Source organism: Musa acuminata, chromosome BXJ2-6, assembly GCF_036884655.1.
Source record: "Musa acuminata AAA Group cultivar baxijiao chromosome BXJ2-6, Cavendish_Baxijiao_AAA, whole genome shotgun sequence".
In the NCBI taxonomy this organism is placed as follows: Eukaryota; Viridiplantae; Streptophyta; class Magnoliopsida; order Zingiberales; family Musaceae; genus Musa; species Musa acuminata.
Window position 1 is genome coordinate 419,235 of NC_088343.1, and position 17,775 is coordinate 437,009.

Below are 17,775 nucleotides of genomic sequence, written 5' to 3' on the forward strand. Positions count from 1 at the left end.
GTTTACTGTCGTTTGCTTGCTCTAAGCTGTCAAGAACAAAGTGCATGCTGTCCATTCCCATCCATGTCGAGAGCTTCCGGGCGATGCTCACATTCCTATTTAACTGCCTTCTTCATGTAGAGAAAGTTTAAGATGTGTGTGATGTATGTTAGTCTCATGGTATGGTATGGATAAATTGGTAGTGTTACCACAACTGTGAGGATCAATCAAGGCATGACATATATGTAAAAATGCAAAATCCTTTTATTACTTAAATGGCCAACATTTACGATGACAAAATTGTTTATATTTTGTCTTCATGAAAGACATCTTTTTTATTTTTATAAATTCAGAATTTAGTCTATGTTGAAAAATCCAATCCTATTTGGATTATTTTTAAACATTTGTTTTCCTCATGTGTTCTCCTAAAGTGTCCTTTTAAGTTATGTTTTTTTCTTAGAATTTTTGTTAAACAATCATTAATATCCTTCTAAAAAGTTTGTTTCCTTGCTTGACAGTAAGAAAATTAAGGATTTTTCAAGAAACTATCGTCAAAGTCTTTACGATCATCACCTTCGATTGTATATCAATAACCACTGAAATATATCGAAAGATACATTATTGATTAAATTCAATTATAGATCAAATAATTATAATAAATAAAAAGGAAAAGAAATTATTTTGAAAAGTAAGATTTTTAGATGGACCACAAAACAGGCTTTGGAAAATTCTCCCTCTCCAAAATTAGGTCAAAAAATAATAATTAATTACCAGTCGGCTGATATAATAATAACTGAAGCCTTAATTGTTGCAGACCCCAAAAGAAATGACGCCCATAATTGGATCAGCCCAGCTAACACTGTCTTAGCGGCGCAACTTTTAAAGCACGACAGTGAAGAAAGCGAACCCACTTTTGTGGCCCCCCTTAAACCGCCTTACGTACCCAACGGGCCCCCACCTTGAGCTGGATTCGTGGAGCCCACCGAACCCCGTTTGGTACCCGAACACCCATGCGATCTCGTCTGTTCTCTCTCGATATCCGTCGTCCCATCTCAAACGAACGGTCCAGAAGCGGTCTTTCAGACGTAAATGCACGTCAAGGTTCGTTGTGTTTTTATTAGAAAAGCCCCTTCATCTGGTAAAATTATGATTAGATACAACATATTTACATATCTGTTCATGTAAAGATTCTAAATAACATATTTATCCTCGTATATTCCAGTGCTAATAATCTCCGACTGTGGTTAATAATATTATATATAAATATAAAATATCTAAAAATTATATTATAAAAGAACAGTAGTGTTCATTATGATTTCAAATAATAGTCAAATGATAATTAATTGATGGTGCTTAATTACATAATAATAATAAGCTAGATGGATCGGTGGTATAAAAATATTTAAATTATTATCTACAGTCCCTACTAAAATATTTTTATGTTTTTCAATCTCTTAATTTGAATATAGACCAATTTAAAACTAGAGACATGCCATCTTGTCTATTTAAAATGTACAAAAATACTTTTTTAGAAGAATATTAATATTAATTATAATTTTAAATAATATTCAAATGATAGTTTCATTACGAAGATGTATATATATATATTTATATGCAAGTTTTAGGTTTGGTGAGGACATATGTGATAAATGTAATTAAGAGGGATGCAAACGAAAAAATAACACCAAATATTTATGCTCAAAATGACACGCTCAACCCCCTTAACGGAGGGGCAGTTTGGGAAGCAAAGAAGTCTCGATGGGGTTTTATCTGTGCTTCTCCTCTTTCTTCCCTTCCATTACTGTTCGTACTGCCCCCCAAAAGGAGTTCCTTTTTCCTTTTCGATCGCGTTTTTGGAGAGATTTTAGGGTTCTCCGGAGCCCTAATCTCGCTGTGATTCTTTCCACTGCTGGTGGGAGATCAGTGTCGCCTTTCTCGGCGAACTTTCTGGGGCTTTGTTTTGGCAAGATTTCTCTCTGTGTCGTTGCTGCTGGAGTTGGATTTAAGCTCGTTGGTTCCTCGACCATCATGCATTGCGAAAAGGTCGAATATTTCAGCTAGTTAGAGGGTCTTTGAGCTCCGGTGCTGCGAAAGAAAGACAATTTAGGATTATATGGTGGTCTCCAATATTTCTTGGTGTTCTTGGGGCAAGGAAAGCGGAGGCATTGTTGAAGTTTGAAGCAATCTTGGCTACATCATGGTCTCAGTTCGGCATGATTCAGGTGCTTTGGGCAAAAAATTTTGGATTTTGAGCTTAGATGCTGCTGTTTATTTATGAGTTCAAGCCTATTTTTTCCGAGAGTTGGAAGCTTTCTTGATGGGAAGTCATATGCGTTCGTTGATTAACTGTCATTTGATGTTGTTCTGAGCACTCGTTACAATTATTCCTCTGCGCATGTATTCCCAAAATTGATAGAGGATTTGCATCATCCAGATCCCTTTCATAGTGGTAAGGAAGATATTATCATTTGAATATGCTGTCTGAGAAGCTTTTAGGATCCACAGAATTGATTCGCCACTTGATCATTCTCCTTGCACTCCTTGGGGTGTTGTTTGCGTGCCAGTATAAGGCCCAGCCACCGGTTTCTTTTGCAAGCACTGCAAGATCATTAGACGCTCTCCTTCAGGATTATGCTTACCGTGCTATTGTTCGTCCCCGCACCGGGATTTCCTATAATGGTACTGTCCCTTCCAACCTCACTGGCATCAAGATTGCAGCAATAAGGCTCAGAAGTGGGAGTCTGAGAAAGAGGGGAGTTCATAGCTTTAAGGAATTCAGCATTCCAGTTGGTGTAGTTGTGCAACCTTATGTCCGAAGACTGGTCTTGGTTTATCAGAGTCTTGGCAACTGGTCTTCTGTCTACTACCCTCTTCCTGGCTATAGTTACCTGACTCCAGTTCTTGGTCTCCTTGCTTATGATGCGGCAAATTTGTCTGCCACAAACTTGCCTGAGTTAAATATTGTGGTTTTGGAATCACCCATATCCATCAACTTCACAAATGTCACTCCTGTGCCGAGTGGTACAATTGCCAGATGTGTGTGGTTTGGTTTAGATGGCTCGCCATATTTCAGAGACTTGGTATCAAGCAATGTTTGTTCAACATACCGACAGGGCCATTTCTCCATCGTTGTCAACTCCAGTGAGATTGCTCCTTCCCCAGCACCAAGTTTAACACCAAGGCCACGGCCAAGCCCTGGTGGCTTTAAGAGTAGTAACAAGTCAAAGGTGTGGAAGATTGTTGTTGGTGCGGTTGGTGGATTTGTTGCTTTGGTTTTCTTGGCTCTACTTGTTTACTTCATGCAACGTTATAAGCAGAATAAGAAGGTGGAACAGATGGAGCAGCATGCAAATGCAGGAGTATCACTACAAACAGCAAGTGTTGGAGATGCGCGAGTGCCGGTGGCTTCAGTGACAAGGACACAGCCGGTCCTGGAGAATGAACTTGTTGCTTGAGTGTTACTGTTGGATCAGCAAAGGAGTCCATTGAAGGATGATTAGCCAGGAATGAGCTGAGGACCGTCTTTCAAGTGTTTCATATATGTGGAACAGATGACAGCCATTGCTATGTTCCTTGTGCCTTTGTTGGTTGCAATGAGATTTCCATGGTACCAGTTTCGTTGTGCACTCAGACCCTCGATGCTAATTTGAGGTAGAAATTCTTTGCAGGGAGGTTGTTCACTGTTTTACCATATTCTTATTATTTGAAATGCCTGTTGTCATGTAAAAAGGCCACGAAGGAGATGGCATTTCTTGCTAGACGGAACTGTTTCAATTATTTATTTGTTGTCTGCTGTGCTTAAGAGGATTGCGCTAATAAAGCTGAGATATCGTTCATTTCATCTTTTGTGGGGCTACTCTTGTAAGCTAATGCACATCTTTTTGGGAAATTTTGATCTCTCCTTGTGCTGCCAATTCTATATTCTTTCAGACAATTCTCTGCTCGCCATGCTGCAGTTCTTGAAAGTTTCGGAGAAAGGTAAAATTCACCCTTCCACTCATTCCAAATACTGTCAATAGTGTGCTAGTGCAGCTGTGCTTTCTTTTAACTAAAATTGTGCTAAATTTATCATTCATGAATGTTTTTTATCTCCTCCCACAAAATGATCTTATTGATGCTGCCATTTTTTATTGCAAAAAATTTCAATATGGTCACTTCTTTTCCAATAGTAACATTGAATATTTGGCTTGATTGTTACGCTCAATGCTTCTTTGATTCTGATATTTAGATAAATCGGATCTCTGGTTGCCCGGTATACCACTTAGCACCACAACCATAGTTACGGCCTCTAAAATTTTGCGTCTTTTGCATCATAGCTTTCTTTATCTTTTTTATAAAAAATATTTATTGTTTTACTTTACAAGACATTCTCATCTTGCACATTCTATCGGTGTCATTGTTACATCAAGATATGCAGGCAATTTCGATGCCAATCAAGATAACTTGATTTATCTGAGAAATCAAGATTGCAAATATGTTTTGTTTTAATTAAATTATATCTAGTGAGTCTCAGTGGAAGATCTCTACTAGTCCTTGCCTCTTAAGAATAGAGTTATCCTTCTTTCTTGAATAAGTTCATTTTATAGATTTCTACCAATGCTTCTGAATTCACATCTTTCTTGAAAAAGTTCATTTTATAATTCATTACAAAAGGGACTCATCTACGTCCAAGTTGTTGATAAAAATAGTATTTTTTTTTACTCAATCCTTTTTTATTATCCTTATCATTTGGGAAATACAAGAAAAATTCAAGGTAATAAATATTATGTAGAGTTTCTATGTGATCTTACCCATAGCTATTAGTGGAATGTTTGATACTTTTGAGCTCCAGAATACTGCAACATTTTGCACCCACAGAAATTTACTGAATTTTTCACATGGATTTATATGAGTTAACAATGTTATATTCCTCACATGCAGACATAAGAGTCAGGTCACAGAGATGAGACAACATCCATGAGAGTCGAGTCTCCATGAACAATGCAGCAGCTGCTCTCCTCTGAACTGTTCCCAGTGAGAATGTTAACGTTGCAAAAGTGATGATGGGGAACAAACAAGTTTACTTTGGTTTGTGGAACAAACACAAGAGTCCTGTCCCACTTTTCTTGGCATCTTTGTCCTATGTTAGACAGCATCTCTAGAGCTCCAGCATGCAATTGTTTCTTCTTTTGCACATGGGAAATGGTAAAGAGAGATTTTAGTATCAGAATCTTTCCGCGATCTGATAAAGTGTTACCGGTCACATTAACTAACGTATTCTCAAAACAAAAAGAATTCTCAATCCTTCTGATCAAAAGTGTAATTTTCTTTTGCATTTTAATGGATTGTGTACAATATGGACTCTTCAAAACAGATGGAGATGAGAGCCATCTTATGCTGAATGTGTCAGCTAATGAAGGAGGCAGTACAGGCTTCACTTGTGTCTGGCAATCTTTGGTCAAAACCAACTTAAATGTGTCTTAATTTCTACAAACTGAGCCTATCGTTTATAGTTGCGAAATGTGAGATCAAAATTGTCCACTTGGGCACAGTATTGTGGGAGGATAATGATAATAGCTTAATAGTAATAAAGAATGGGAGTGAAATAGAACTCATGAAAGTAAATTGCTAGTAAAGATTTGTAATTGTCTATTTGTGTATAGTATTTGTATGTCATTTGATGTAATAGAAATATCTTTCAATTTTTTTAAAATAAATATTTGTAGATTGATCTCAGGTAGTTGGCACATTATATATATGCTTTAGAAAATAATAAATATATAATAAATTAATAGTGAAAGTAAAAAAAATTCTGAAAATGTGTTTCATGTTGCCATAATATTGTTTCTCATCCTTGTGTGGATAATTGAGAACCTTGTGATTACAATAGTCTATTTTTATACATAATCGTAGAGGACAAGGGCAATCCTTTAAGAAATCTATTATCTTCATTTGATTTATACACGTCGTGTTAATCTTCTTCGTATCGTTCTAATTATATCATATGTATATGAAAAAAACCACTTAAAAATATATGGTTGGCATATACTACTTTCATACACCAACAATGATAGAAAGAAAAACACAAGAATGAAATATAACTAATTTATAAACCAATTCAATGTCTTAACTAAGGAAAAAAATAATTACGGGAAACACTAATAATTTTTTATGAGAAGATCAATAATAAAAGTACTATAATATATATATATATATATATATATATATATATATATATATATATATATATATATATATATATATATATATATATATATATATATATATATATATATATAAGCATAGTATATAATGTTGTGATGTTGTAATCAAGAGATCACTTTTGATGAATCAACTAATATTGAGATTAATTCATAATTTGATAAGCTTAAGATTTTAAGTTGGAGTAAATTAGTAAATAATAATTAATTTCAATTACCATGACAAAGATAACTTTTTATAGTAGATTAATTTTTTTAAATAGAATATTCTCTAATCACTTTTTTGGACTAATATCCAGAATAGATCTTACGTCTTTATCGTTTATTAAATCATCGTGTATAGTCACTATCGAAGGAGAATATTTTTATTATCAAATATCATAAATCAAAAGTTTATGGTATTACGATGAAACATCCTTTCTTAAAAATTTATCAAGGTAACACTTATTAAAAAAATTCTGATAAATTTTGGGTCAAGTCATCTACCTAGCTATGCTTATATAAAAAAAAATAACCTGACTAATTTTCACATATTATGTTGAATAATTTGTCACCTAGAGGCAAAGTGTTAAAAATATAAATTAATATTGTGTCTCATATAAATGCTTATGCTTTTAGATGAAATGATATTAAGATTTTTTTACATAATTTAAGACTTTTTGAGGCCCCACTAAGAGTATTGTTAAGAATAAACTTTGTGCACAGGGCTCCCATCAAAAGCTTCATGAGAGGATCTAAGTGCATCATATCACTTTTATAAATAACAAAGTGATTATTTTCATGACTCCAATTTTAGTTACCGAGCAATCTATCATCGAGACACATAACAAAAGAAAGGAGGAGTTTGGGGTTGGTTGTGGGAAGAAGAAGAAGAAGAAGAAGAAGAAGAAGAAGAAGCAAACACCCAGATATCTGTACTACTTGCCCCATCTCAACATGCCTTGCCCTTTCCTTTTTCTATTACACCATCAGGGAATCCTATGCTGCTGTTCTTCCTCCCTCTACTGTGCCATTGTCCTTGCATTGTTCACTGACAGTAACGTCGCTCTAAACTTCACCTTGCTCTGCTGTCATAGCCTGTGACACGATGAGAGTGAAGTGGAAATGAGAAAGGCATTGAGATATCTCTATAATCTTTACTTGAATAGTTTGAGGACTGACGGACTGTTTCAGACTCTGATGTAGATTGAGCTTCGTATGATGCATCTTCCAACAATGTGAATGAATGGTGGTGGTAGCTGCATGATCTAGAAAGGAACTAAACAGTGGGCTGATGTGATTTATATCTTCGCTTTGCTGCTTCAAATCAATTCAAAAGCTTGATCCAGAACTCCACAGACAATTCAATCCATCTAGCTTTGAGATCACATCCAATGATTGCTATAGCTGTGTAGCTTCATCGATCAGTCACAAGATGGCTTTGTGCCGTATACATGGAAAAGGTAGTTTGTATGTATGGTGGACATCAAATCTCATGGCAGGCAAACAAGGAAGACATGGTTTTATTGCTTCATGGACAATCTCATGTTCTCGTGCTTTAGCCAAACTCTTTCATGTGAGAACAATAAAAGCTCTTTTTTTTTTTGTTTGACAACCATCTGCCTACTCTTCACTCCAAAACCCACAGGAACTCATCCCTCAACATTTGCAGATGTAGTCCTTCTTTCTGCAAAATAAAAATAAAAAATAAAAATATTAAACTTTTTAATTTTTAGGGATTTTAAAAAAAAATTGAAGTAGATGAAAAGATAAAAACCTATAAAACAAAGCTAGTGGCTAAAAGATATCATTAAAGGTAAGATATTGACTATGACGAAATCTTCTCACTCGTAGTTATATTAAAATTCATCCGAATTCTATTGGCTATTGTAATAAACTATGATTATAAGATTTGACAGTAAAATATAATGATAAAATTATTTTTTTACGAATATGAAAATTTGAGTTTCAAAAGTATACTTACTGAAATAAAGATAATAATATATATTGATATTTTTTAGATCTTATATCGATGAATTTATTTTTTAAAAAATATTTTAATCTTTTTCTGATTGACAATTTAGTTTTTGTTTAGAAATACAAATTTCTTATCTAGTGAAAAGAAAGACTTGATAAAGAAGTGCTGTTAGAGCCAGCTATTACTTTTCTTGCTTGGGAATGATTGAGAAGCTTCTCTCATACATGCAAATATCAAACAACATAAAGAAAAGAACTCACACTTTCAGCAATGTTCCAATTTCCAAGCTCCCTCAATAATTCTCATTTCTTTCTAAATTGCATGCACACACACACACACTCTCTCTCTCTCTCTCTCTCTCTCTCTCTCTCTCTGTAAAAGGTTGTGGATATGACCCTGAAAACCCATGCACCAATTTAAACCTTCTCAGCAGAATCCATTGAGCCACTCATTAACTTTTTCCAAGACCTTTTTGCTCCCTAATATTTATATGTTCTCCGAGTTCCACGGCAGCCCACATTGACAAGGGGGTGAAACCTTCCTTGGGTACCCAAGACTGCATCTTTCTTCCATCTCAGTTGCTACCCTTCCTTCCCCCATCGCTCTTCTCTGCTTTGTTTCCTCTTTTCTCCGGAACACCAGCATGTCTGGCTTATATACTCATAGCTTCTCCCCTGCCAGAGTTGTCTCCCCGCAGATAAGAAGCACATCAGATGTGGATAGGTAACAAGAGAGAGAAAAGATTCTCCTATTTCTTGTCTAAAAGTTTCATCTTTGTGATGATTTGCTTGCAATTGGTGATTGTGAATCTTGGGGTTCGGTTCTTTCTTCTGTTGCAGTCAGTACTTGGCAGAGCTGTTAGCAGAACATCAGAAGCTTGGGCCTTTCATGCAGGTTCTTCCTATATGTAGTCGCTTGTTGAATCAAGGTTAGTTCTTTCTAAGGATTTTTTTTGGGGGCTTCCAATTAGATCATCAACTTAATAGGCTTCTGCTCTTTGTTTGCTCATCTTTTCTATTTAGATGTCAAGGATTTTTGCGAGTGGAAACTTTCTTCATTCGGAACTACACCATGATTGGTCTTCGAATGCATATTTCTTGTAGTTCTTCTGTAGGCTCATTTAATTGTTTCCTTTTATTAGTGAAGACACCAAGTGCTCTGTTGGAAAGTTATGCTGCCAAACTAATTCAACAAGTGTCTGCTTCTTTCTCTATGTGCTTAATCCCTGTCAAATGAATCTTGTTCTGTTGCTTTCTCCGTGCTTGCGTTCAAGTTGTTTGTCAGAAAGACTTCTCTAATTTATTGGCAAGCCATTTCTTGCTTGTGATTTTCCTCCTTTGTTCTTGGTTTTTATGCTCAGGTTCTCGTTGTTTCTTGCTCTAGTTCAATGGAATTTCTTAGATGTGTTCTTTATTAATGTTTATCTTATTGAAAGCTGCACAATCATCTTTTTTGATGTAATCCAGTGTAATATGTTTTCAACAGTATTCTTTTTCTGCTAACATGGAAATCACATTTGGAGAATGCTTTTTCTGGAGACATTCATGCGGTTGTTAACTGGTGAATTCCAAGAACTTTTAAAAGTTAATTATCTTAGGAAAAAAATAGATAGCTAGGGGACATCATTATCATCTGAGTATCCGTTTTTTAATGGGACAAAGCAGATACGAATGTAGTGTTTGAAGAATTGTTTCTGAGATGGAGGTTTGGACTGCTAACTTGAGATTATGTGCACAGCACATTCACATGGACCTAACATGCCATTGTTGTTGCTGTAATTAAAGAAACAGTACCTAACATGCCACTAGAAAAATTGGAAGGTGAGTCGCCTGGGCGATCAACTTAGACAACATAGTGTGAAGCCGAGGGATGGAGTCGTGATGGAGATGTTGCAATTGTAAAGGCTCAAACTCTGGGTGCAGGTTCATTAGGAGTGGATATAGGTGCTGCTGGTCACGAGACTGCTGATATGTCTTAACAACTAAGGTGCAGAGTTGGAGGCAGAGATGAACACAATTCCTTAATATAAGAGTACAAAAAATGAAAGAAAAAACACTTGAGCTTGTCCTAGAAAAACAAACTCTCACTACTTATTTCTGGCCAATGCCAATGTTTGTTATTTATCAGCCAAGCCCAAGGACGTCATAAAAACTAGAAATTAGTCATACATACAGCTATACTAGTGTAGAAATGAACTATTATATATATTATACAAGAGACTCAATATCCACTTGTAAATTTGAAGATGGCGAATGGATCCATTTTAATGCTGTAACTTCTCTTATCATCAAATGTGTGGAATATAAGCTAACGCAAAGGCAGGAACAACTTACCAAATGGTGGGTTCTTAGATGTAGTAAAAGTTCAGCTTCTTTTATGATATAGAATTTGATAAATTACTTGCTGACAGAGATAATGCGAGTCTCAGGCATGGTCTCCAAACAAGGGTTTGGTGACTATAACCAGTTGCATCACAGAAGTCCCAGTCCCATGGCTACTTCTACCCTTATTTCTAGTTCTGGGGTGACTGGTTATGGTGGATGGAGTGCGCTCCCACAGGAGGTAGATATTTATATATCTTTATAGTTTCTTTTTGAGGAAAACTCTTGTAAGTTTCATGAGCTCTCATAGTTTTGTACATTTTATATATTTACGCTTCTAAGCTAGTTAATTTGTTTCTTGTTTATCTGGTTGATTAGCTAGAGATGTTGTTATTTAATCTTTTCTTGCCTTCCATCTATAATGGCAATCGTTCATTCATGATGTCTAAGAATACTGTTAGTAAAAAAGTATAGAGATTGATTTTAAGCAAGATTTAATTTCCTTGTGTATTGAAATTTGAAAGGTTTTGATAATAAGGAAGTTTTGACATCCATCCCACAAATATGATAATTGATAACTTTGAGGTCATAGGATATGCTATGAGTTAAGATGATCTAAGTCAATTTCCTACCAAGAAATGATAACTGCAAAAAGGTATCTAGCTGACCAAAGATCACCATAAATTCTTTGTATAAGCTCATCATAAATAGAACAACTATCATTTCCACATGATTATCCACATCAAGATGCATTATTGGGAATCTCATGTCATACAGATTCTTTAAAAGATTTAATATCGTCTTTCCTAGTCACATGACCTACATTTACCTAAAATTAGTTAACAATTAATGTCTTTATGATACTACAACACTAAGTTTTGTCCTTGCAGGTTCCCTTTGTTAAGGGTGTTATCAGTGTGTAGATATCCTAAGTTCATATCTATAAAGATAATGGTTGTAAAGTTTCAATTAAATTCTTATTGGTAAACATGTATCAATTCATCTGCTGGTTTTTTTTCATATTTACTCATATTATTGCTGTTTTTGTATAACAGAACCATATATAAGTTGCTCATAACATATTATTGGCTAAATTCCTGATATACAGTTCCCCTTTTTCTATTTTCCTTTGCAGAGTCTTTTGACTGAACAATTGTATTAAATGATTCGTCTTTTCAAGTTTGTATCATATTTCCTTTGCTGGCTGCTATTGATCTTTCTGCCTTTTCCTGAAATTATCCTTGAGAAGAGATTAGGTTTTCCCCAAGAAGTTGCAATGAATTGGCAAGGAACATCAATGTTTCCAAGTTCATGCATTGTAAAGAAAATACTGCGTTTAGAAATTCCAGTGGATGCCTACCCTAATGTATGTATTTTTTATTCCCACACCTTTCACGGTGTTGTTCTTTGGTCTGTAATTCACTTTTTTATGTGGCATATAGTTCAATTTCATCGGGCGCCTTCTTGGACCCAGGGGCAATTCGTTAAAAAGAGTTGAAGCATCAACTGGATGTCGTGTTTACGTTAGAGGAAAAGGTTCAATAAAAGATCTTGGCCAGGTATCAAAACATTAGCTACTTTCTTCTTTGTGGTGACATGATACTCCATGTTAGTCAACCTTATCTGGTGCTTCCCTCCCTTTTCTACTGGTATCAGGGTAGGAAAAAAAAAGCATATCAATCAAAAAATATTTTCCAGGCTTATGTTTTCTTGATTCAATGAGCTCAATGTTGCAATTTCAATAAAGTTCCTTTTCCCTTGATTTATGTCTAAACCAATTCTTAAAGAGTCATATAATGGGGCACATTTCGTATCTTTAGGACAAATTTTCAATAGTCCATCTAGAAATTTGTTGGATAAATTGATGACTACAGCACATAATGCCATAGCCAAAATGAATTTGACAAGTCCTTAAGTTTTAGGTTTCTACATAGCTACACAATTAAATGGTCCATACTGTCTGCTAACACAAATTGGAATTTTAATGGTAGAACTTGAAGTTCATCTCTGTATACATTTCCCTGGAATGATCAACTTTGTAGTTTCCCCTGTCTATTACTCTTCAGATTGGATTCATCCATTTTTTAACAGTTAAAAAGTCAAGTATGGTATGCAAATTGCGGATGATCAATGTGATATATATATATATATATATATATATATATATATATATGTATGTATGTATGTATATATATATATGTATGTATGTATGTATATATATATATGTATGTATGTATGTATATATATATATGTATGTATGTATATATATATATATGTATGTATGTATGTATATATATGTATGTATGTATGTATGTATATATATGTATGTATGTATGTATATATACATATGTATGTATATATGTACGTATATATATACATCTCATGTTGCATTACTGATTTTATTTTGACATATCAAAAAAGGCATTTTTTAATTATTATGTGAACACTGATATTGCTCAGGCTTTTATATGTGAATAATGAGTCATGTTTGGTTGAGAGAAGTCGGATAGTCGCGCTTGTGTGTGTGTGTGTGTATGTATATATATATATATATATATATATATATATATATATATATATATATATATATATATATATATATATATATATATATATATATATACTTTAAAGAACAGCAAAAAGAAAGAGTACAATGGGTTCACATAGAAGAAGTATATCAACTTGGAGAAGTCACTCTAATGTGACTTGCTTATAACTCATACTAACTTCACTCTAATTTATAACTCTCCAATGTGAATTCCTATACAACCTTGTCCCCAAAATAATGATCTCTGATGTTCCTTTTTCCATTATCAAGCTTCTCTCTCTGATGCATATCAACCTCAGTATTTTCACATGTCATTTGCATCTTGTTTTATTGAATCTTGGATTAGTGTTAGTACTATTACTATTTAATTAGTTGCCATTAAGTCTAAACGTGAAATTTGGTCCCTTAGCATCCTCAAGGCAGGAGGAACTTAATCACTAAACCAATCAAATGTCCTTTCTGTATCGTCACTTCTAAGTTCTAATATCCAGTTACATGTCTTTTCTGTATGTCAGCTTTGAAGTTCTCATATCATAATAGATTGTCAAATCATTTATTTGTTGGACTAATTTCACATTCCAAGATGCTTGTTTCTGAAAATTAAATTGTCTTCTTTAACAACTAGGATGCTTTTGATTTCCAATCATCACATATCAATTCATCTCATGTGGCAGCTTAACCAACATTCTTTGTTTAACTAGTCTGAGTGCACAGTCTTCAATTCTTTGTTTATTTATTAGAGATTATATCTTTACTTTTGTAAGTAGTTTTAGTTTATGTGCTAATATTTTCTCTCTCATATTCACCTTGTTCTTCTAAAGGAGGAAATACTGAGGGGAAGACCAGGTTATGAACACTTGAATGATCCATTGCATATCCTTGTTGAGGCCGAGTTACCTGCAAATGTTATTGAGGCAAGATTGAGACATGCACAGGAAGTGATAGAAGAATTGCTGAAACCAGTGGTACGTAATTCTCAAAACTATATATATATATATATATATATATATATATATATATATATATATATATATATATATATATATATATATATATATATATATATATATATACATATACATATATATACATATACATATATATACATATACATATATACATATATATATCATATATATACATATATATATACCAGATATGAGCATTCTAAAGAGAATTATATCTATTCTTGAAGCCTTTTTAGTCATTCATCAATATCTAGCCCTAAAGCTATTTCTACTCTTAAGTATTATACCATCAGCTTTTGTTGTTAGTTCCACTCTTTCATTCAATGACATCTCTCCATCAGAATTTAAACTTTACTACTAATCTAGATTTATACAAGGGTTGCCTTGTCTTTTATTCTATATTTCTCTTAGAAAATTCATACATATTGAAGCTTATTAGTGCATTTTTGCAATGCAAAAACTATCATGAACTCCTAAAGAGTTCTAACTTGGGAACTTTATGGAATTTTGAATTGAGAAATACATTGTGCTGGTGTTGCTCAAAGTACTTCAATTTAGTTCAGATTTCTTAAAACTTTTGCCTTCTTAGAGGTATTATCTTATTATCAATTGGATTCCTGTTGAAAAGAAGATATACTCTTATACTCTTCACAGCTTCATTTATCTAGCAACAGTTAAATATAAGTGGAGATAACCATATTAATGTTGAATAAGACTTGATGTCTTACATGCATATTAACAGATCAGTCTATCTGTTAGCAAGATACACAAGCTGAAACTTCCAAATTTTATCAACAATGAACTTTAATAAAAAGCATGTTCATCCATATAATGCACTTGAGGTATACAATTTAATAATTTTTCCCTTTTGACATGATACTAGGAGTCAAAATATCATATGCAGCCGCAGAAATAATTGGACAACGATATTACTGAAACTGCATCTTCTCAGATATAAACTTACCAATTTCACATATATTTTTTTCTACATAAATTTTCACACCATGATATGCAGTAGATTGAAGACTCTATATTAACACAGTGTGGAACAATTGCAAGGGATTTGTTCATCACTACATGTCCCATATTTAGCTTTACTGATCAAATGTTAATGATGTTCTAATGTCAATACTGCTACTTTGGTTTATACATATGACCACTTGAAGATATTAATGGGTCTGAATTAAAGACAAGGTCTGATATCAAGATGCACAGTAGTATCACAACATAAAACTCCAACTTAGTGGCTCAAATATAGTATGTCTCAGAAAATTAAGTTCTTGTTTCTGACTAGCATCACATTCGCAATGCTGTGTCGGCACCACGCAGGCATGTGCCTGGTGACATGCCAAGGACACAGACCAGAAATCAATATGCATTGGTGCAACTTGTGCTATGTTGGGTATGTCATCTACTATGACAAAAGTTACGTAGAGTTCCACTTCCAAATTATAGCAGTATTTCTGCAAAACTTTACTCCGCGCTATGTCTAGCACTTTAATCATTGGGTTTGCACCATAAATAGTGATTTATAAAGTGTATCTGAATGAAATTTGTTTTGTATATTCCCCTCTCCTCAATTTATTGTTCTTCCGAGATACTTTAAAGATCTTTTTTGGGATTCATCAAGTCTTTCCTACTATGGTTGTTACAATAAATTCTTACTTTACAGGATGAATCACAAGATTACTATAAGAGGCAACAGCTTCGAGAATTAGCTGTGTTGAACTCAGGTTTAAGAGATGACAGTCCTCATCCAACCGGCAGTGTTTCTCCGTTCAATAATGGAATGAAACGAGCCAAAACAGCACGATAGGGTCATTTTTCCTCTCTGACACTTTCAACTCACTCTCGTCTTCCAATCAATTCCTTGTAAACTTGGCTTCTACAAAGGAGTTGGAATATGCAGCCAGTTTATGATGATCTACTCAAAATCTTATGATAGAAAGAAGGTTTTGCAGTCTCTGAGGTAGCAACTGTTGCTGAAATCTATGTTCAATGATGCTAAGCTACATTTTTTGTAAACCTAGAACATTCATTTTATTTATTTTCTCGGGTTTGTACTGATTTGCTAGTAGTGTCATGGATGAGCAAATGAACAATGTCTGAGGATAAATGTCTTTGTTGTTTTAACTGACTTTGGTCATGTTATAATTATTATGTGGCAGTATTAGTATTTTAGTGTTCATTAACTGCATATTTTGAATGTGTTTGACTTACTAAATTTTAGTTCATTGGTTCTTTTCCTAAATTTTAGGTACGAATACCTAAAATTTTCGTTCATTGACTTTCTAAATTTTAGGTACGAAAACCTAAGGGATCTAAAATAGTCCTTTTCCCTTAATTCAAACGAATATCTCAGTGCACAAGTCACCAAGTGGTGTAAAGTCCTCGTTGGAGGTGCCCGAGTCCCACAAGAAATAAAGAGGTGTCAGAAAATTGATGAAGCTGGTGACATAAAAAAAACGTTTTTTATGGCTGAGATATTCGTTTGATATGTTAGAGCTTGATCAAGTTTATAAATAATTTTTTTTAACTTAGATATTAAGGATGAATAAAATTAAGATGTTATTATATAAAAATATCTTCAGTTAAAATCCCCTATAAAAAGATATTGTTAATATCTAATTCACATATATACCAATATTGTTAACAACTAGATTAATTATATCTATGAAATTAATACACAACAGTGGTGAAACCCTTACGCCACTATACGTACTTTATATTTGGTAATGGATCAATTTGGGTTATGCTTAATTTCAAAGATCTACTTACATCCGTTGATATTTTGTATTATAAAATAGTACAAGGGTTCATGTGACATTATAAAATAGGACATCATATTCTTCATGGCTTTATGTCAATATGAAGATTTTTCAGTTTAGGTGATAGTTGTGGGTTCAGTAGGCTCACGCGGAAAGCTTGTGGTAGCATGAAGGTCAAGGATTTGACGTAGTTTGAATATATCATTTTTTAGGCATATTGTCATGTGATGTTCAAGCTCGGTGGTATTATTGGGTTATGTTAGATGTATAAGAATTGATAGAGAATTAGTGATAAATACCTTATCAAATTAATGCACTTTGGTGTCACTTGGTCAAGTAGAGAATAATGACACCATTATAGTGTCATGGGTATTGCTTCATCAAGCATTGTGAGTTGGTAGAAAAATAGATGGAGAAGTTGTAGATGGTGTACGGTGCTAACTGTTAGTTGATATGGTAGAGGTATATTTGAGGATGTTTAAAGTATACTCATATGAACTCAGTGATATATGATTGTTGTAGTAGCTTGCATTATTGAAGGAGCAATATTTTAGAGGAGAAATGTGGACTCAACAAAAATAATATGACATGATATAAAGACCTTTTAAGTTTGAAAATCATAGCACCAAAAAGTATTATGTTCTAGGGAGTATCCAATGAAGATGGAAGATCTGGAATTTGGTGTTAACTTATGTGAAACGTAAGGGCGTAGCCAGTGATAACATAAACAACCAAATACTTTGAGCTTTTGAAGATTTAAGATTTTGTGAAATAATTTTTTAAATGGTGATTGATGGATTAGGGTGAGCATGCAGTTACTTAGGTAGATTATAACTTAAAAGGCTATCGACCAAAAGATTAGTGATATAAAGGCTTGGTGTAAGAGGGTGAGATTAGTTTCAACAATATCAATGCTTTCATTTGGTAGAGCCAACTAATTAAAGTACATGTGGTCATAACTTAGATAAGTTATATACCACAAGATGAGAGGTAAGTTGTTAAAACTTGGTATTCATCTCCACTATCTAAGTAAA

The 17,775-nt window shown here is 33.8% G+C and overlaps 2 protein-coding genes across 3 annotated transcripts; both read left to right on the forward strand.

The window, feature by feature from the left end:
- Positions 1–1,768: 1,768 nt before the first annotated feature.
- LOC135614059 (uncharacterized) lies at positions 1,769–5,409 on the forward strand. The gene is made up of 2 exons (XM_065111067.1): positions 1,769–3,957; positions 4,900–5,409. The coding sequence occupies exon 1, from the start codon at positions 2,454–2,456 to the stop codon at positions 3,432–3,434; it is 981 nt and encodes a 326-aa protein (XP_064967139.1). The 5' UTR covers positions 1,769–2,453; the 3' UTR covers positions 3,435–3,957; positions 4,900–5,409.
- Positions 5,410–8,586: 3,177 nt separating this feature from the next.
- LOC103971066 (KH domain-containing protein SPIN1) lies at positions 8,587–16,161 on the forward strand. 2 transcript variants are annotated; one of them, XM_009385008.3, is made up of 7 exons: positions 8,589–8,859; positions 8,976–9,064; positions 10,547–10,698; positions 11,707–11,823; positions 11,900–12,016; positions 13,827–13,970; positions 15,646–16,161. In XM_009385008.3, exons 1-7 carry the CDS (start codon positions 8,780–8,782, stop codon positions 15,787–15,789), a joined length of 843 nt encoding a protein of 280 aa, XP_009383283.2. In that variant the 5' UTR covers positions 8,589–8,779; the 3' UTR covers positions 15,790–16,161. The 2 variants fall into 2 exon arrangements, with proteins under 2 accessions (XP_064967140.1, XP_009383283.2); XM_065111068.1 differs by lacking the exon at positions 11,707–11,823 and having other exon boundaries at positions 8,587–8,859.
- The last annotated feature ends 1,614 nt before the right edge of the window (positions 16,162–17,775 follow it).